The 20,850-nt window shown below is 42.1% G+C and overlaps 1 protein-coding gene and 1 long non-coding RNA gene across 4 annotated transcripts; one reads left to right on the plus strand and one right to left on the minus strand.

The window, feature by feature from the left end:
- Positions 1-3,321: 3,321 nt before the first annotated feature.
- Positions 3,322-18,532, plus strand: LOC120983757. Its single transcript, XR_005775202.1, has 3 exons — positions 3,322-3,897; positions 12,006-12,011; positions 18,522-18,532. It is a non-coding gene; the product is annotated as an uncharacterized LOC120983757 (long non-coding RNA).
- Positions 5,319-20,358, minus strand: LOC120983730 (zinc finger protein 79-like). 3 transcript variants are annotated; one of them, XM_040413225.1, is made up of 8 exons: positions 20,174-20,358; positions 15,648-15,730; positions 15,043-15,210; positions 11,881-11,920; positions 11,639-11,787; positions 11,123-11,248; positions 8,900-9,017; positions 5,319-7,336 (listed from the first exon to the last, which is right to left on the minus strand). In XM_040413225.1, exons 2-8 carry the CDS (start codon positions 15,723-15,725, stop codon positions 6,165-6,167), a joined length of 1,851 nt encoding a protein of 616 aa, XP_040269159.1. In that variant the 5' UTR covers positions 15,726-15,730; positions 20,174-20,358; the 3' UTR covers positions 5,319-6,164. The 3 variants fall into 3 exon arrangements, with proteins under 3 accessions (XP_040269159.1, XP_040269160.1, XP_040269155.1); XM_040413226.1 differs by having other exon boundaries at positions 5,319-7,333; positions 15,648-15,749; XM_040413221.1 differs by having other exon boundaries at positions 15,648-15,749.
- Between the last annotated feature and the right edge of the window lie 492 nt (positions 20,359-20,850).

The raw sequence follows: 20,850 nt of genomic DNA on the forward strand, positions 1-20,850 counted from the left end.
CTGAATAACTTTTGTTTTTTTTTGCGGACCCATTAAAATGAATGGTTACGCAAAAAAAAAAGGAACGAACATGGAAAGAAAATATGTTCGTGTGCATGACCCCTAAGTGTCAGGGTTTGGTCGGTATTAAGATTCGGGTCAGTTTTAGGGCTCATGCACACGAACATATTTTCTTTCTGTGTTAGTTCAGTTTTTTTTGTGGACCGCATGTGGAACCATTGATTTCAATGGGTCCGCAAAAAAAACTGAAGTTACTCCGTTTGCATTCTGTTTCCGTATGTCCGTTCAGCAAAAGAATAAAACGTGTCCTATTATTGTCCGTATTACGGACAAGTATAGGACTGTTCTATTAGGAGCCAGCTGTTCCGTTCCACAAAATACAGAATGCACACGGACGACATCCGTATTTTTTTCCGGTTCCGTTTTTTGCAGACCGCAAAATACATACGGTCATGTGCATGAGCCCTTAGGGTTACGATTAATAATAGGGTCAGTATTACGGTTACTGTTATTATTAGGGTTGGTATTACAGTTAGGAGTCCGTATTAGGATTAGTAATAAGGTTAGGGTCAGTATTATGGTTAGGCTCTGTATTAGGATTATTATTACGGGTCAGTATTAGGGTAAGGGGGTCAATATTATAGTTTGGATCAGTATTAGGGCCAGGGGTCAGTTTTCAGGCACATGAACAGAAAAGGGAAGGACAGTCTCTACTCACCTGTCCCAGAGGGGTCCCACGATGATCATGCAGTGATGCAGACAGGCCTCTTCTGGCAGGTCTGCTCTAGTGTAACGTCAAAGGCGGTGTGATGACATCATCTACGTCACAGAAGCGCCCAGAATGGAGGGACAGGGAACCAATCGTTCCCTTCTTCCGCTGGAGCTGCCAGATGCTCAATTATATTTGCGTCCAGTGGACTGGACATAAACGCTGTAGATTTGCTGCACACAAGTATATGGTGGCAGGTCCACAGCGTTTACGTACCAGCAAAGTGGATATGATTTTAAGGCGTCTCAGCCACACGTTATGAACAAAATTCACTGCACAGATCGGACTGCGGTGCGGATTTTAATTCAGTGGCATGATTTGCTGTGGATTTTACTGCTGCAGGTTTACAAAATGACGGACCCTCACCTGTTCTTTTGTCAGGACTACACACACATGAAGACTGCACCGCACAGAACTGTATTGTGCACCGCCATATATCAATATCATAGGCTGGGGATCAGCAACCTCCGGAGCGCCAACTGTTCTGAAACTACAGCTCCCGGAATCCTCCTTTTACATCTATGGGAGTTACAAGAACAGCTGAGTAAATGTGCATGATGGGAGTTGTAGTTTCACAGCAGCTGGAGTGCTGAAGGCAGTGGCATAGCTAAAGGCTCAAGGGCCCCAATGCAAGAGTTCAGCTTGGGCCCCCTTACCTCAGTGCTTTATGGCCAGGGGCAGGAAAACACATTGTCTTTGTGGTGCCTTAAGCAAAAATTGAAACGGCAACACTTAACCCCCACTGCCGAATTTTTGACCTAACCCCTTCTCTTCAGCCAGAGGAGTGACTTGACCAGCATGTACTTTGTATAATACCGGTGTCTTCTTATGTGGCACAAGAGTCTTTGGGCCCCCTCAGGCTCCTGGGCCCGGTAGCGACTGGTACCTCTGCAGCTCCTATAGCTACGCCCCTGGCCGAAGGTTGCTGAGCGCTATTGTAGGCCATCAATACTGATCATGGGGGGGGTCTGAACTCTCCCACCAATCAGCACAGTGATGCCAAGGATGCTCCGCGTTTCTGCAAGTCATGCACCCTGATTTTTGGTCATACAGACACAATGGAGGACATTTACTAATTGTCTTATGCACCTATACTGACCAATTATGGCGCATGACATGTGTACCATACTTTGTGACTTTTTAAAAGGGTTTCTGTCACCAGAATAAACCCTATTAAATTAGCGACGTGCTAATGTCAGCAGACCCTAACTGTACTATTTTTATGCTTATGGATGCCTAGGCTACTGCACAATTTTAACTTTGATTATATGCAAATTAGCCTCTAGGAGCAGGGGGGGGGGGTGTTACTCCTGCTCCTAGAGGCTCCGTTCTCCCACCTCAAGTCACGCCCTGCCGTCCTTGATTGACAGGGCCAGCGTTCGTCTTCTCCTGCCGGCCCTGTGCGCTGGATAAATCTCGCAACTGCGCAGTCCTAGCACACAGGGCTGGCAGGAGGAGACAAACGCTGCCTGGCCCTGTCAATCAAGGACAGGAGGGCGTGACTTGAGGTGGGAGAATCGAGCCTCTAGGAGCAGGAGCAAGGCCCCCCCTGCTCCTAGAGGCTAATTTGCATATCGTCAAAGTTAAAATTGTGCAGTAACTGGGGCATCCATAAGAATAAAAATAGTACAGTTAGGGTCTGCTGACATTAGCACATCACTAATGTCAGCCAGTTTAATAGGGCTAAGGGTCCATTCACACGTCCGTGTGTGTTTTGCGGATCCGCAAAACACGGACACCGGCAATGTGCGTTCCGCATTTTGCTGACCGCACATTGCCGGCACTTAATATAAAAAATGCCTAATATTTTCCGCAATTGCGGACAAGAATAGGACATGTTCTATTTTTTTCGGGAACGGAATTGCGGACCCGGAAGTGCGGGTCTGCATTTCCGGATCCGGGCAGCACATTGTGCGGCCCCATAGAAATGAATGGGTCCGCAATTCCATTACGCAAAATGCGGAACAGAATTACGGAAATGTGAATGGACCCTTATTCTGGTGACAGAAACGTTTTAAGCTTCTTGCCACTTTTCTGGAGCAAAGTTCCCCACGTCCTCACTCAAGTATGGCAGAGTGGATTAACCCCATAGATGCTGCGGGTAATTAGGCACCATGGCATCTAGGGAGTTAACAGGGCAGCAGAGTTGATGATATAATCATAATCCTAGTATAATTCACTCCTCAAAAAGAGGGCACCATCTATTTAGACTCAATATTATCCTATGCATTCGGCAAAATACTAAGATGCATTTCCCATGTAATAACAATTCTGGAGCATCTGATCTTATGGCTCTATGTTGTACTATTCCTCTATTTCTACTAGAAGTTATGAATGAATTGCTATTAGCCTGCAGTAAGGGTACAGAGGGGAGGTAACCACTTGGGGGTGTGTCCCTGCACAGACTGACTCTATCCAATCAGTGCTGCCATTGTCAGACTGGGTAGGTACACCCCCCCCCCCTGGTTACCTCCCCTCTGTACCCTTACTGAAGGCTACAGTAGAAATAATAGAGGAATGGCACAACAGTCATAAGAATAGATGCTCCAGAATTGTTATACATGAGGAATGCATGAAGCTATTAAAACAGACATGTCAGGAGCGGTGACAGGTCCTCTTTAAATAACATTTTGCATGCTGCACCACGCGCACTACTTCTCATTTAAATGAATCAGAATTTTAGAACAAGGTTAAAATGAAAATTCAAAAGGGCTTTCTTTTTCATTTGACTTTTGGCAGGGAAAATGCCTACAAGAGATGAAATTGAAATCTCAATCTACCATTTTCAGCTTCTACATGGTGTGTTCATTTGATTTATGATTTTGACATGAAAAACCCACTATAGGAAGAGGAGAATTAATTGACAAAGTGAAAATTTAAAGTGAAAAAGGCTATTTATTTTTACATTAATTTTTTTGGCACTTATGACCCACACTGGAGTTGGAAAAGAAAATAAAAAAATGGAGAAATTGAATTTTCTTTTTAATTTTGGCATGCATTTAGCAGACACTAGATGAAATTAAAATGTTAAAACGTTATTTTAATTCTAATTTTCAATTTCATTTTAATTTTGGCAGGTTTTACCTCCCATACTGTATGTAGCAGACAGAGTTACTTACACTAGAACTGTAGCAAACTCAGCTGAGAGAATAAGGGCTCATGCACACGACCGTATATGTATTTTGCAATCCACAAAACACGGATCTGCAAAAAAATACGGATGACGTCCGTGTGCATTATGCATTTAGAGGAACAGAACAGCTTGCCCATAATAGAACAGTCCTATCCTTGTCCGTTACACTTTCCGTTTTTTTTGCGACCCTATTGAAGTGAATGGTTCCGCATACTGGCCACAAAAAAAATGGAATGGACATGGAAACAAGATACATTCACGTGCATGAGCACTAATGGTGCTGATGGAAGTAGCAGCGCTATACCAAATTATGAAATAGTGGCACACAGCCAAGCTCTGGGTATGATGTGCCAGGAGGTGCAGGATTGCCAAAAGGTCCCTATTGGAAGCAGAGATCTTTAAACTGGTGAACTTAAACACAAAGTATGCTACATAAGGCTGCAAAACATAACAAATCAATGATTTAGCGGCATTTACACAAAACCCGCTGAGGAACTGTAAATGGTTTGTTTCCAACCCTAGCTTAAAGGGGTTCTGCACTTTCATTTAACTGATGATCTAGCCTCTGGATAGATCATCAGCTTCTGATCGGCGGGGGTCCGACACCCGGGACCCCCGCCGATCAGCTGTTTGAGAAGGCAGCGGCGCTCCAGCAGCGCCACGGCCTTCTCACTGTTTACCGCCAGCCCACTGACGTCACAACTAGTATCAACTAGCGTGGGCGGGGCTAAGCTCTGTTCACTTGAATGGAGCTTAGCCGCGCCCACGCTAGTTGATACTAGTCGTGACGTCAGTGGGCCGGCGGTAAACAGTGAGAAGGCCGCTGCCTTCTCAAACAGCTGATCGGCGGGGGTCCCGAGTGTCGGACCCCCGCCGATCAGAAGCTGATGATCTATCCAGAGGATAGATCATCGGTTAAATGAAAGTGCAGAACCCCTTTAAGGATACATCAACACAAGACGTATTTTGGTATGGATTTTGCGTCAGACTTTGCAAAGGGTAAATCTGCTGTGTATATCTGGAATATAAATTGACATGCTGGGGAAAATTATCTGCGGTTTTCTTTGCAGAAAATCTTCGCAGAATATGGTAGGCGATTTAAAAAAGAAAAAACCAAAACACATCCACTCTGTTGCTTCTGCAGACTTGCCATGTAGAATTCAGAAAATATCTGACCTGTGTGGCTATACCTTTTAGACTACAAACTGCCATCTGTTCATCACTGAATTCTGTCTTATTGGCTGAAACAAGTCATGGTTTTCATCCAATTTCTAGTTAGGTACCAGATTTACTCAAATTCCTATCGTTGCAATGTCAAAGATATGTAAGACTTTGGTGGAAGTTTTTTATTTTGTGCACTGCCAGCAGTCTATCAAATCCACAACTAACCTTCTCTACATGTAAGATATGCAGACCGCTGAACAAAAACTGGTGCATGCAAAAACCTGGTGCTCATGCCGGGAACCAGCCAAATCCTCAGCGAGTACTATCACAGTCAAAGGAGTCTGGCAGTAAACCACAGTATCTGGCACGGATATGGTGAACTCTGGCAGACAGCTTTAGTGCAGGTGTTAAAACTAGCCTTACTTTTAAAATAATATGAAGTGAAAACCAACCTCCATGAAGATGTAATAGTACTGAAGATACAGAATCTCTGCAGTATGTATATTGTAATAGGCTGCACACATAGCAGTGACAAGCATCACGGTTAGGTAGATTTGAAAAAGTGCAAAATTTGCATAAGATTATAAAACTGGAATTTACCTAACTATTTTTACACATATCCAACCATCAAAAGCAAATATTATCTTAGTATTGAAATGCCAAAACAATCAGCAGGTACTTTAGTAGCATGCCAGCAGTGTTTCAGCATTCACCACCTGAAAGAGTGGTGGTAGATTATCCCTACATCAAGCCACCCTGCCAGAATAAATATACATAATAGGAGCCATTTGGCACATTACCATTATAAGCAAAGACACAGCAAAGCACAGGATCACTAGCAACGTGATTATACAGAAGCTAAAAGCTAAACTTGACCGATTTCAATACTTGTGAAACATGCTCAAATGTGAGCAATTAACATCTCATTTCTTCAACGCAACGTGGAAAAGTGAAGAGGTTCCAATCTTATCTCAAGATATTACACAGTTTATGTAAAGCTCTGTTTACACTAATACATTGGAAATAAAAGACGTACTTGTTTTATGGAAATAAAACATATCAGGTTCTCTTTTACTACTGTGTAGGTCATACACCAGTTCACTTTATTTCTGTCTTTACTCTGTGAATTTTCTGATGAGAAATAAGATTGGAGTTCTGATTGAAATTCCGTCCACAAACAGGACACGTAAATGGTTTCTCTCCAGTGTGCGTTATTTGATGTCTAACAAGGTTTGAACTGTTCGAGAAGCTTTTTCCACACTCGAAACATATAAATGGTTTCTCTCCCGTGTGAATGCTCTGGTGTCTAACCAGACTGGAGTTCTTTGTAAAACACTGCCCACATTCGGAGCATATATAAGACTCTCCTCCTGTATGAATCTTCTGGTGTTCAGCGAGACTTGAACTCCTGGAGAAACCTTTTCCGCATTCAGAACACACAAATGACTTCTCTCCTGTATGTATTTTCTGGTGCTCCACTAGGTTTGAGCTTCGGGCAAAACTTTTTCCACATGTTGTGCAGCCAAAAGGTTTCTCTCCTGTGTGAGTCCTCTGATGGTCAATGAGATTGGAGTTCTTTGTGAAACTTTTTCCACAATCTGAGCAGACAAAAGGCTTCTCTCCTCTGTGAATTCGTTGATGGTCAACAAGAGTTGAGTTGCTGGTGAAGCGCTTTCCACAATCATGACAGGCATATGGTTTCTCTCCAGTGTGAACTCGACGATGTGTTACAAGATGTGACTTTTTTGTAAAGTTCTTCCCACAAAGGAGACATACATACGGCTTCCCTTGTGTAGGACTTGTGCAGAGTTCTGATTGTCTGATTTCACCATCTTCAGGGAAGCCTCTTATGTCCTCTTCTTTTACCATGGCTTTCATGACATCTTTTGTCTGTTTACTCTCATGAGATGAAAGGTCTGATAAAACGTTGATGCATTTGTAGGAGTTATCAAAGTCAGTTGAACTTAAGTTTACGTCACTATCTTTCTGCATGCTACAGCCCATTTGCTTATCGTCATTGGGAAGAGATGGTTCATAACAAGGCTCCTGTTTTTTGCATGTATGAAAATGAACATCTTTCTCTTTCCGAGCATTAAATTCAGTATATAAAAGTCTCACAGGCTTACTCTTTCTCTTGCTTATTTTAGCTTGTGTTGGGAAATTTGCGTTAAGGTCAGATCTGATAGATGTGCTTTCTTCTTTAATACAATCTACACCTGTGGATTCGATGTGAAGTTCATCAAGACTGTTTTTGATGTTCGACTTATCATCTGTTTAAAATAACAAGAAAACAAACCACTAAAAATCCACTGCAGTAACAACAGTAACTGTGGCTTTTCACAGCTTTTTAATATACAAATTGTTCACTAATTTGAGTAAAATGTCTGTAATGAACACATCAATTTATCTCAATGGAATAAAGATATCTTGTGGCTCTGGATAAAAGAGTGCTGTCCAGTGCATTTACAGATATGTATGTGTGTATATATATATATATATATATATATATATATATACACACACACACATACAGTGGATATAAAAAGTCTACACACCCCTGTTAAAATGTCAGGTTTCTGTGCTGTAAAAAAATGAGACAAAGATAAATCATTTCAGAACTTTTTCCACCTTTAATGTGACCTATAAACTGTACAACTCAATTGAAAAACAAACTGAAATCTTTTAGGTAGAGGGAAGAAAAAATATAAAACTAAAATAATGTGGTTGCATAAGTGTGCACACCCTTAAACTAATACTTTGTTGAAGCACCTTTTGATTTTATTACAGCACTCAGTCTTTTTGGGTATGAGTCTAGCAGCATGGCACATTTTGACTTGGCAAGATTTGCCCACTCTTCTTTGCAAAAACACTCCAAATCTGTCAGATTGCGAGGGCATCTCCTGTGCACAGCCCTTTTCAGATCACCCCACAGATTTTCAATTGGATTCAGGTCTGGGCTCTGGCTGGGATGCTTTTCTTCAGCAGGGACAGGGAAACTGCTCACAGTAGATGCAAAGATGGATGAAGCTAAATACAGGGCAATCCTGGAGGAAAACCTGTTAGAGGCTGCAAAAGACTTGAGAGAGGAGCAGGCCTCTGCATAAGTTTTTAAGCAGGCCGCAAGACAGACTTAAATCTACAACAGCTTCCTTGCTGGCATAGATTTAAGACATTTTCCACACCAAAAACTGGTGTGGAAAATGATAAGTGAGCTGGGCCTGCTGGCTGGCATGCTTCCCCACCCATGCCACATCCCCTTTTCTCAGGACTCTGGAAAAGTGGTGTGAGCAGGAAAAAGTTGCACATTTTGCAGCAAAAATGCTGTGCATTAAAACCTGCGACTTTAAGATGGCAAAAAGTGGCATATAAGTTAATATGTTTTCTAGGCATGTTAGGTTTTCTTTTCTGGTAGCACCCCCTGTTCTTTATTCTTCTGGCCTACCTTCTGCATCAAGATCCAGCCCTATGATCCCATAGAGAGGCAGGTGAAGCGGCACAGACATCTTTTGTTCATTCATTCCTACTACTAAATCCAAATTGATATATAGCCATCTCTCTCTCTCTCTCTAGACAGTGGAGAAGGAAATTGTGGGGGCATTACATAACATATGTATCTCTGAGCATACATAGGAGGGACTATTTTCTATGTAGGGGAGGAAGGGGTTTCTAACTGGGAGATGCAGGTGCTTGATGAGTTTCTGCTCACCCATAGAAGCTCAAGCAAGCCCACCAGATAAGTGAGTAAAAGCGTTTTAAAAATGAGTTTTAAATTTGTGGGAATAACTCTTTAACCTACACGTGCTTGAGACAGCTGAGATAAAATGTCCTCTTACCAGGTGCCTGTGGGCTTTGATCATTGTCTAATATCACATCTTCAATAAACTCTCTATAGCCTTTTAAATACTCCTTCACGGTAGAATATACTTCAATATCTTCATGTTTTATAGGCATCTAAATGAAAAAAATAAAAAATAAATATCATGAGATAAAAAATAAAGCAATTTGTCTATAGGCAAATACTATTTGAATACAAATGTAGGTTTTAAATTATCTGAACATTTATGGAATTGCTTTCTTTAATGACTATGTACAATTTGGGGGGCAATTTTTTTAAAATTATTATTGCATTGTACTTATTTCAAGCTAAAAATAATTTTTTTAATTGTTCTTTATTAAAAAATATGGAATCCCTTTTTGTGTACAGAGCTGACATGCTGTAGTAGCACCCTTTGGATTTTTTCGTCTTTTCCATCATCTGAGGAGTAGACAGACTTCTTATCTCTGCTCTCTGACACTAATAAACACTCATTATAGTTCAGTCTTTATCTTACTGATAAGAATGTGGCCTAAATAAGTGTTTATGACCTCTCAGTACTTTAGAGATAAGGTTTATTAGATACAAAGTGAAAGCACAAGTTGCACTGCTAGAAAAACAATTAACCCTTTGTGACAGAACAGCTCAATATTTTTAATAAAAGCCAATTGAAAATATCATTTTTAGCCAAAATTAGTAAAATGCAATCAAACAAAAATTGCCTCCAAAGGTGTACATAGTCTTTAAAATGGTTTCTGAGATTTGAAAATCTATAAAGGGCTCAAAATAAAAATAAATATAGCAAACACTGTTGTTCTTTATTATTCCTACTAGCATTATGAATGAATTAGTTGCAATTTGCAATGAAGTTCCAGCTGAGTGTTACCAGTTGGAGGGGGTGTCCCTGCACAGTCTGACACTATCTAATAAGTGCCACCAGTTTCAAAATGTGACAGGACATCCCCCCCAACTGGTAATACCCAGTTAGACCTTTATTGCAAACTGCTGGCAATTCATTTATAACTTCCAGAAGTAATGCTAAAGGAATGACACATCATAGAGTCCTAAGAGTCGATGCTCCAGAATTAATGCATAGGGAATGCAAGGCAAGTAGTTACTAAAACAGACGTCAGGAGAAGTGACAGGTTCTCTTTAAAGGCTATGTACACCTTTTGGAGGCAACTTTTCTTTTATTATTGCACTGTACTCATGTTGAGCGAAAAATCTTTTTTAATCATCGTTTATTAAAAATATGGAGCAATTTTCTCTGTACAGGGCTGAGATGCTCTAATAGAGGGATCTGAATTTTCTCTCTGCTCTCTGACATTATAAACACTCATTATAGTTTAGTTCTTACCTTATTGATAAGAATAGGGCTTAAATAAGTGTTTATGACCTCTTAGTAAATTAGAGATAAGGGTTATTAGGCACAAAGTGAAAGTAAAAGGCACCATTCACACAGCTAGACAGCTAACCCTTTGTGACAGAATGGCTCAATATTTTTAGACCAGATGAAAAGATCATTTTTTTTTAGCCCAGATGAGTAAAATGTAATCATAAAATAAATTGACTCCGAAGGTATACATGGCCTTTAATGACCAAAAAAAACTACATTTTTATAGAAAATAATTACAAAAAACAAACAAACAGCTATCCTTAGAATAAGTCATTAAATGGTTGTGCAAGCAGTCTATACTGATGATCTATCGTCAGGATAGGTCATCAATATCTGATCGGTGGGTGTCCAACACCCGACACCTACGTCAATCAGCTGTCAGGAAAGGAGGTGATGCTTCCTGTTCATTACACTGTCCATAATCTTGGAAGCAATTGCAGTTCAAGTACTCACTCCATTCACTTGAATGGAGCGATTACTTGTAATTACACTATGCCAATGTTACAAGGCAGACGATGCGCAGTGTAATGTAGAGGAAGCAGCACTCGCATGTAGTGCTACCTCCTCTTCACATTGGGGGTGCCAAGTGTTGGACCCCTGTTGATCAGATATTGATGACCTATCCTGAGGATAGGTAATCAATATAGACTGCCTGCACAACCCCTTGAATAACAGATCAGCTGTTCTGCCTAGCTCCAGTATCGGAACCAGACACTGAGACTATATAGATTTGTCTACTGTGTAGTGGCCATGCCTCACTACTGCTGCAATGCACTTATTCACCTGAATGGAAACAGCTTGGATACAGACAAATCTCCATACTTCTGTGCAACACAAGACTCCTACCTGCTCAGCTAGAATTTTTATTATCTTATTGGCGAGTACTAAGACCTTCTTTGCTTTGCTTCTTTCGCAGATCTTAGGATCTTCTTCAGTTGAGGTATCATTATACTTTTTTACAACAATATACTCCTAAATAGGAGAGAAAAGTAATAACTCACTGGTATGAAAGAAAAAGTCTTTAATGGTTACAGGCTATCCCTTTCTTTATGGGCTATAAAGCTCCCCAGCTAAGGACCCCCTAATACATGAAATCACAGCGAATGATACATTTGTGGCCTGATAGTTAACATACGGCTGTGGCTTTTCTTTCTTAGTAAGCGTATGAAAGTGTATGAAAACTTGAGGCAACCCTTGGCTTTTTTACTATTATAATATAAGACACTATAATAACTTCAAGCCATGCCCACTATACACATCACTAGAAGCACAACACGTTTGAAATGACATGGTCAGATCTGCAGCATTTTCTTGCATGGCGTCGTCTGCAGTAGTACATACCTTCTTTCCCTATCTGCTCACCTCTCCAATCAGAAGGTAGATAAGCTCCAGAGTATGATTTGAGATCTCTCCAATCACCTGACTCTTGTCTTTGGTCATCTTGTTCACCAGATTTACTAAATTTGTCAAATGCTCTGAGATTTGACTGCTATCCTCTTGAAGGTTATTGCCTGCAGTAAACAACAAACATAAGAGTATAGTGGCATTGAGTCTACGCCAGGAAGCTTAGCTTTAAACATAGTATTCTGTGGCATAACACTCACCCTCACGGCCACCTTCTAAGAATCCTGAAGTTCCACAGAACTATTGAGAGAAAGAACAATTCCAGCCTCAAGAAACTCCAAGGAGTTAAAGACACACATGCAGAAATATATATACAAAAAATAAGAGCAAGGTTCCCTGCCCTTTTTCTTTTTTTAAGGCTAGTTGCACACAAGCATTAAAACTATCGAGCAGGTTGTCCAGAGTCCTGCCAGACCCCATTGACTATAACCCCTGAACGCATAAAGCCGTACATGTACAGCATTATGCGCCCACAATTGTATGGAGTGGGTTGCTGAGGTGAGCCCTCTCCATATGCGTCAGGTGCTGGCTGTATCATACAGCAGACACCCAGCTGCAATGACAGGGAACAGGGATTGTGCCGATCCCCGCCGTTTAACCCCTTAGATGCTGATGAACACCAATTGCAGCAACTGTAAGGTAAAAGGCTGCCGCTCGCGATTTTACTGCGGGGGCTCCGATCGGTTACCATGGCAGCCTGGACGCTGTTGAAGCCTTCCAGGCCTGCCATGGTAACCTACCTGCTGCGCTGTGCACGACACACAGCAGGGACAGTGTCAGAATCCTATTCACCCTAATAGATCTCTATTAGGGTGAATAGGACAAGGGATCGAGAGATCCCAGGTTTTAGCCCCCTAAAAAATAAAATAAAAACGATACAAGTTTGGTATCACCGTAATTGTATTGAGCTGGATATCATGTCATTTTTAGCACACAGTAAAACGCCGTGATGTTAAAACCCCAAAAACCTTGGCAGAATTTTTTATTTTTATTTTTTTTTACCCCACAAAAGATTTTTTTCCCATTTTCTAGTACAAAACATGGTAAAATAAATGGTGGCATTAAAAAAAATGCATCTTGCCCTGCAAAAAATAGGCCCTCATATGGCTATATATATGAACGGAAAAATAAAAAAGTTATGGCTATTAGAATGTAAGGAGGAAAAATGAAAATAGGCATGTTCTTTAAGGGATAATGGGACCCAGTGGGAAACTGGTCTGTTTCCGGCATTCATGGAAGGATTTGGCTGGAAAAAAATGGTGCTTACTCCAGGTTATGTCCGGCAGAATCCCGGCACTCATGTTGGAAACATCTGGTCCCATTACACTGCGTGCAGAATTATTAGGCAAATTAGTATTTTGACCACATCATCCTCTTTATGCATGTTGTCTTACTCCAAGCTGTATAGGCTCGAAAGCCTACTACCAATTAAGCATATTAGGTGATGTGCATCTCTGTAATGAGAAGGGGTGTGGTCTAATGACATCAACACCCTATATTAGGTGTGCATAATTATTAGGCAACTTCCTTTCCTTTGGCAAAATGGGTCAAAAGAAGGACTTGACAGGCTCAGAAAAGTCAAAAATAGTGAGATATCTTGCAGAGGGATGCAGCACTCTTAAAATTGCAAAGCTTCTGAGGCGTGATCATCGAACAATCAAGCGTTTCATTCAAAATAGTCAACAGGGTCGCAAGAAGCGTGTGGAAAAACGAAGGTGCAAAATAACTGCTCATGAACTGAGAAAAGTCAAGCGTGCAGCTGCCAAGATGCCACTTGCCACCAGTTTGGCCATATTTCAGAGCTGCAACATCACTGGAGTGCCCAAAAGCACAAGGTGTGCAATACTCAGACATAGCCAAGGTAAGAAAGGCTGAAAGACGACCACCACTGAACAAGACACACAAGCTGAAACGTCAAGACTGGGCCAAGAAATATCTCAAGACTGATTTTTCTAAGGTTTTATGGACTGATGAAATGAGAGTGAGCCTTGATGGGCCAGATGGATGGGCCCGTGGCTGGATTGGTAAAGGGCAGAGAGCTCCAGTCCGACTCAGACGCCAGCAAGGTGGAGGTGGAGTACTGGTTTGGGCTGGTATTATCAAAGATGAGCTTGTGGGGCCTTTTCGGGTTGAGGATGGAGTCAAGCTCAACTCCCAGTCCTACTGCCAGTTTCTGGAAGACACCTTCTTCAAGCAGTGGTACAGGAAGAAGTCTGCATCCTTCAAGAAAAACATGATTTTCATGCAGGACAATGCTCCATCACACGCGTCCAAGTACTCTACAGTGTGGCTGGAAAGAAAGGGTATAAAAGAAGAAAATCTAATGACATGGCCTCCTTGTTCACCTGATCTGAACCCCATTGAGAACCTGTGGTCCATCATCAAATGTGAGATTTACAAGGAGGGAAAACAGTACACCTCTCTGAACAGTGTCTGGGAGGCTGTGGTTGCTGCTGCACGCAATGTTGATGGTGAACAGATCAAAACACTGACAGAATCCATGGATGGCAGGCTTTTGAGTGTCCTTGCAAAGAAAGGTGGCTATATTGGTCACTGATTTGTTTTTGTTTTGTTTTTGAATGTCAGAAATGTATATTTGTGAATGTTGAGATGTTATATTGGTTTCACTGGTAAAAATAAATAATTGAAATGGGTATATATTTGTTTTTTGTTAAGTTGCCTAATAATTATGCACAGTAATAGTCACCTGCACACACAGATATCCCCCTAAAATAGCTAAAACTAAAAACAAACTAAAAACTACTTCCAAAAATATTCAGCTTTGATATTAATGAGTTTTTTGGGTTCATTGAGAACATGGTTGTTGTTCAATAATAAAATTAATCCTCAAAAATACAACTTGCCTAATAATTCTGCACTCCCTGTATAGTCAATGGGGAAAGGCAGTATCTGCTGGAACAGTCTGCAGGATAGTTTTAACACTAGTGTGAAACTAGCCTTATGTGCACCAGTTACACACAAGTCAGCTTCAACATACTGTAGTTCAGAAACACATACACAAGAATAAACTGAAACCCAGTTTTTTTTTATTTATCATGCGATAAAAAAAAGATTATAGGTGGTCATACACATTGGAGGATTTATCAAAGGGCCGACCAGTCATCTAAAGTACATGGAAGTGTCCTTACTAGGGCAAAGAAGGGTCAACATGCCCAGTCCTTTGTTCCGATGGAAGAGAAGCTTGAGGACACATGCACACTCAGCCAAGCCAAGAGGGCATGTGTATGCGGAAGGTGGCAGGAAGAGCTGCCGGGAAAACTTGTAATCTAAAGTGTATGGCCACCTTGGCTATAAGTTGTGAAGGTATATAGCAACTTTTGTAAATATAGTAACGTCCTCACCTCTTCTTTAACTACTTGGATTATTTTGTTGGCTAAATGTAACATATTCTTCATCATCTGGTGGTCAAGGTTTATTTCTGGTATTACCACACTGGTAGAAGACATTTCTGATGCAGGAGGGTCACCTCCGGTAACTGAATCTCCATTTTTCTTCACAATTGTATAATCCTAAATGAGAAAGATGCAATCACTAAAAAACCCATTGAACCAAACTAGCAGAGTTCATGAACAATGACAGCTAATTCACGGGTCTTGGCAAAAAACTGTCAGAAATACCTGCCTTGTAAGCTGGTCACACACATAAGGTGTATGCTGGACCAACACGACAATCTATTGTGTATGGGGGGAGCTTAATGGTAGGTTGGTTTTAGGAGCGAGAAGGCTTGAGCATGTTGGATTTCAACATATCCAATCCTTTTGTTCTCAAGTTGATAAGCCACACACAGTAGCTTTCTCCCCTCTCCCATTCACAACAAATACTTGCTAGGCAAAACTGAGCCTGCATATGTATGGGAGTAACTCAAGGGAGATAGTTTGTATGTGTTGGGCAAGTTTTAGTTGATTTGATCAATTTGAATGACCCACTTATCACCATAAAGACTCACCTCTCCTGTAAGTAGACAGATAATCTCCAGGCTATAGGTTAAGAGCTCTCCATTCACTTGTACCAGGTCCTTGTTCATCGCACCTGCAATAAATTTGCTGGCCTGACATTAAGAATACAAAAAAGCTCATTCAGATTTAAAGGGTGCAGTTCTTCTACAATGGAATAATTCTGGAACATCTATTCCTTTGGCTCTATGTTGTGCCATTCCTTTATTATTTCTACTAGAAGTTATGAATGAATTTCCAGCAGTCTGCAGTAAGGGTACAGAGGGGAGGTAACCAGTTGGAGGGTGTGTACCTGCACAGACTCACTCTATCCAATCAGTGCTGCCATTGTCAGACTGGGTAGGGACACACCCCCAACTGGTTACCACCCCTCTGTACCCTTACTGAAGGCTTATAGCAATTCATTCATAACTTCTAGTAGAAATAATAAAGGAATGGCACAACATAGAGCCATAAGAATAGATGCTCCAGAACTATTACATAGGGAATGCATGAAGCTATTAAAACAGGCATGTCAGGAGTGGTGACAGGTCCTCTAACTCAATGAATTCCATCTGATACTGACAATTACAAGTACTTCACATTGAAGACTTCCTTACATACAGGCCCAATGGACTGGCATTGTACTGGTTAGACAGTACAATCTTTGATTAGGTCCTGCACTGGCTAAAAGAAGATCTTCAATAAGTAGGCATCCTCCACTGTCTATACATGATCCAGAAGATGAACTAGCACTTTATCAATATCCACAAATGACAGAAAGCTATGATGTGTTATAGATACAGTACAGAATGTCCAGTCCCTAGTATGAAATGGCCAAAGTGTCAGAAAAAGGCAAATGAGGTTCACGGTTATACATTTTGGGGTAAATGCCCACTTATATTTGAATATGTCAGTACAGAGTATACAGTGGGGAAGTATTTAGGTGCAGATATTGATAATAAATCTAATTGAGCATGCAATTCCAGTCTGCTGCATCAAAACCAGCGGAGGATGTGGCCAATTTATGACGAGGTCTGCACCTAGTCATAGATGAAGAGGATTCTCCAGCAGAGCAGGGATAACAGACCAGCATAAAATCCCCCCCCCCCCCCACCTTGTATAATAACCCCCATTGTCTTGTATTAGGATAGGCATGACTTATGGAGAAGCAAGTAAAATGTAACCCCTTCATAAAACATTGGCGTTGCTCCAAACTGAATATGCAGTCCACTTTTGGGTACCAATCCATAAAAAAGATATCAGAAATTTAAAGGAGTTGTCTAAAATGTTGATATGGATGACCTGTCCTCAATACAGGAGATCAATATCTGATCAGTGGGGTCTGACTACTGGCACCCCCTCCCAATAGCGGTTTGAAGAGGTCACAGCACTCCACTCAGCACTGCAGCCTCCTCACAGTTTACCCAGAACAGTGCTGAACATTGCATAGTGGCTGTGTTTGGTATTGCAGCCCAGACCCATTCACTTGAATAAGACTGAGCTGCACCTAGGCCATGTGACCATTGAATGTGACATCATTGGCCTATGAAGAGGCCGCAGCGCTGACCAGAGTGCAGCGTCTTCTTCAAACTGCTGGCCAGCAGGGAGGTTGGACCCTCTCCAATAAAATACTGGTGATTTCCTCTGGGTGGGCTAGAATGCTGGATTAGCGATGTGGATTTTAAGAAATCTCATCCACACACTGTGAAGAAATATCTGCGGTGTAATTCGACTTGCGGTGGGGATTATAGATCTGCAGCATGTCAATTTATGTGCCACATTTCCTCTGCAATGTATAGGCTGAAATCTGCAAGTAAATATGCAGCAAAATCCAAAGCAGAATTTCTGCTGAGAAATTCCACCCCATGTAGCCATACCTATAGATTGCATGTGCGGTGGACTCTCCTCTATGACACTGGTATAGCTATAATATGGGCTTGTCCAGATAGAAGAATTGCCTAAAGGCTAGGTACACCTTCGGGGACAATTTTTTTATGACTGCATATTACTCATTTTGGGCTAAAAATCAATTTTTCGATTGGTCTTTATTAAAAAATATTGAGCTGTTTTGTCACAAAGAGTTAACTGTTTTTCTAGCTGTGTGACTAGTACGTTCACTTTTCACCTGACATCTAATAACCCTTATCTCTAAGAATTGCGCTATAATGAGCGTTTATAAGTTCAGAGAGCAAAGATAAGGCGCTGACAGAAAAGAGAGAAAATATAAATTCTGCTAGTAGATCAACTCAAAGCAGTGCAGGGAAAACAGCTCATCGTTTTTAATAAAGACCAATTGGAAAAAAAAAAATTGCTCAAAATTAGCACAATTCAATAATAAAAAAGCCACCAAAGTTGTACATAGCCTTTAAATGGGAATCTGTCATGATGATTATACTGAACTATCTGAGGACAGCAGTTAGGACTGACGGAGACCCTGATTATGGTTGTGGGGTGTCACTCACTTGTCCTATGTAGTTTTCATAGAACCAGTTTATCAGGCACAGAGTGAGGTGAATCCTGTATAAGGCATCATGCACATGACTGTATCTGTTTTGTGGTTCGCAAACCGCGGATCTGCATAACACAGATACCGATCTTGTGCGCCCTGCACTATTGTAAAAATACCTGTTCTTGTCTGGAAAATGGAGAATAGGACATGTTCTACTTTTTTTTTGTGGACAGACATACGGCCGCATGGATGCAGACAGCACACGGATGACATCCATGCTCTGTCCGCATTTTTTTGAGGCCCCATAGAAATAAATGAGTCCTTGGTATTGATGAACTGTGCTCTCACCCGCAGCTCATTGATAGCTTTCTCCTTATCAACACTAAAAGGGAGAAAACTGACAATCAGTAGCACGGATATACTGAGGACCCCTGAGTTGTACAGCTCTTGGCTCACGCTGCCCATGATGAAAGTAAGTGACACACTTCTATAATGGTTCCTTTATGCTGTCCCCAGATACGGCAGCTAAACCGGGTGATGGGTTCTCTATAAAAGATAATCTGTGAACGCTAGACTAACAACCAGAAGTGTGCAGAGTTTATTGACTGCATATGAATACTTTCCAACATTCCACAATTTAAGGCTGGGGCTCTAAGGAGATTGTGTTAGTGCCACACGTTTGGCTGATCGGCTCTTTTATAGTGGCCCTAAAAATTCATGTTGTCAGTAGCACATCTCCCATGTAAACAGGAAATGTGCTGCTGGCAATGAAGTAAAGCAGGGACCAGCAACGTCCGGCACTCCAGCTGTTCTGAAACTACAACTCTCAGAATCCTCCTTTCACGTCAATGGGAGTTACAAGAACAGCTGAGCAAGTGTGGATGCTGGGAGTTGTAGTTTCACAGCAGTTGGAGTTCTGAGGGTTGCTAACCCCTGATGTAAAGGAATGGCAGCAAAAACAATACAATTGTTCATGTGGCTGTTGCGACGATTGACTTTCTCATAACTGGACAGAAATCTGCCCATTAAATGGACCCTAAAACAGACCATTAGATCTACACCGGTCAAACATCTAATGTGTATAGCCTGTATTACACCTGCCGATTTTTTGGCAGATGATTGCTAACAAGTGCTCGTATGAACGCTCGTTAGCGATCATCTTGCAATGTAATACTGCTGCCGACTGCCCAATGAACGTGCATTGAACAATCCAAATCTTTTGACATGTTAAAAAACCACTAGACAGCATGGGGACAATTGATGGCATAGCGATCGCTCCTCCCCATGCTGTGCAGGAGATCGCTGTATGTAATAGCAGCGGTCTCCTCTGCTAGCGAGCAGGCGATTGCGGGGAGGGAACACTCTCCTCCCGACAATCGTCTGCCACATAGGACTATGTAATACAGCCTTAGGGCTCATGCACACGAACCTGTGCTGGCCGGGCCTGTGAAACTGCGGGTCCGCAATATATGGGTACCGGACGTTTTTGCACTGCAATCCGAACATATTCTATTTTTTGCGGTGCGGACAGATCATGGACTCATACCAGCCGAATGGGTCTGCATCCGTCTGCGGCAGCCGCACGGATGTTGCCAGGGCATTGGGGACGGCAAATTGCCCTATTGATACTCCCCTGAAGGCTGATGCTAGAATTGATGTTAAAATTTCCAACGTCTGATTCTTTTGTTCTCAGGGAGATAGGCCACTAGCAGAGATGTCTGGAGGTGGCTTTTACCGCTTCACTACATATGCATACTCGGCCGAGCCAGGCATGCATATGTATGGGAGGACTGAGAGATGCAGCCATGTGTAATTTGCCAGGAGGCTGCCATACTTCTAGATTTCCTAGAGGTGCTGTACTGCAGAAGGACTACTACTCCTCAGTGCTGTCATTGTAGATTCTTCCCTTAGAATGAATAGTAAACACTCTGCCCCCTACTGGCGGGTCACTGATCACTGGGACTGGACAGAACCTAATATGGATCAGTAATAAGTTGATATAGACACATGCAGAGTTTCTTACATGGCAGCCACTATGCCCTTATGCACTGCATGTGCACCGGACAGAACGGGTCACTTCCCACGTACCTGGCTGCAGACCGGCTGTGAGCACAGATGACTGGACGCAGGTACGAGCCTCTAACTGGACACACTAACGCATTTCACCATGGAGAAGATACAATGTACAGCCTAGCTGGAAGTGATGGGGAAAAACAAAGGCTACACAGGATGCAGAATACAGGGCTAAAGGACCTGGGGTGAGGTCATGGTCATGTGATCAGTCACATGCATGTAGAAGGCAAGACAGATTCTAGTGAGGCGTAGGACCTTTGATGATGCCACGACCATGTGACCAGTCACGTGCCCGGCAGAAGCCAGGGTAGTGGAAAGAGGGCTGAAGGACCTTTGGTGACATCATGACGATGTGGGAGGAGCCAGCCTGAGGGCCGCCTGGTTGCTTCTGTAGGAATTGTTTAGAGAAGCGTGCCCAACAGTTTACTGTGTGTGTACCTAAAGTGGCTGCAGCGTGTCTGTGCGTGTAGCAGAGCTGTGCCTGTGTGTAATGTGCATGCAGCAGAGCTGTGCCTGTGTGTAATGTGCGTGCAGCAGAGCTGTGCCTGTGTGTAATGTGCATGCAGCAGAGATGTGCCTGTGTGTAATGTGCATGCAGCAGAGCTGTGCCTGTGTGTAATGTGCATGCAGCAGAGCTGTGCCTGTGTGTAATGTGCATGCAGCAGAGCTGGGCCTGTGTGTAATGTGCATGC

The sequence above is a fragment of the Bufo bufo genome, chromosome 1 (assembly GCF_905171765.1).
Source record: "Bufo bufo chromosome 1, aBufBuf1.1, whole genome shotgun sequence".
NCBI lineage: Eukaryota > Metazoa > Chordata > Amphibia > Anura > Bufonidae > Bufo > Bufo bufo.

Bases quoted from the DNA above. Each gene is read 5' to 3' on its own strand.
- LOC120983730 (XM_040413225.1), bottom strand. From the start codon at position 15,725: ATGAACAAGGACCTGGTACAAGTGAATGGAGAGCTCTTAACCTATAGC. The intron at 11,921-15,042 runs GTGAGGACGTTA...TTCTCTCAATAG, and splicing joins TCCAAGTAGTTAAAGAAGAG to TTCTGTGGAACTTCAGGATT. The intron at 7,337-8,899 runs GTAAGAGGACAT...TATTTTAAACAG, and splicing joins TCAAAGCCCACAGGCACCTG to ATGATAAGTCGAACATCAAA.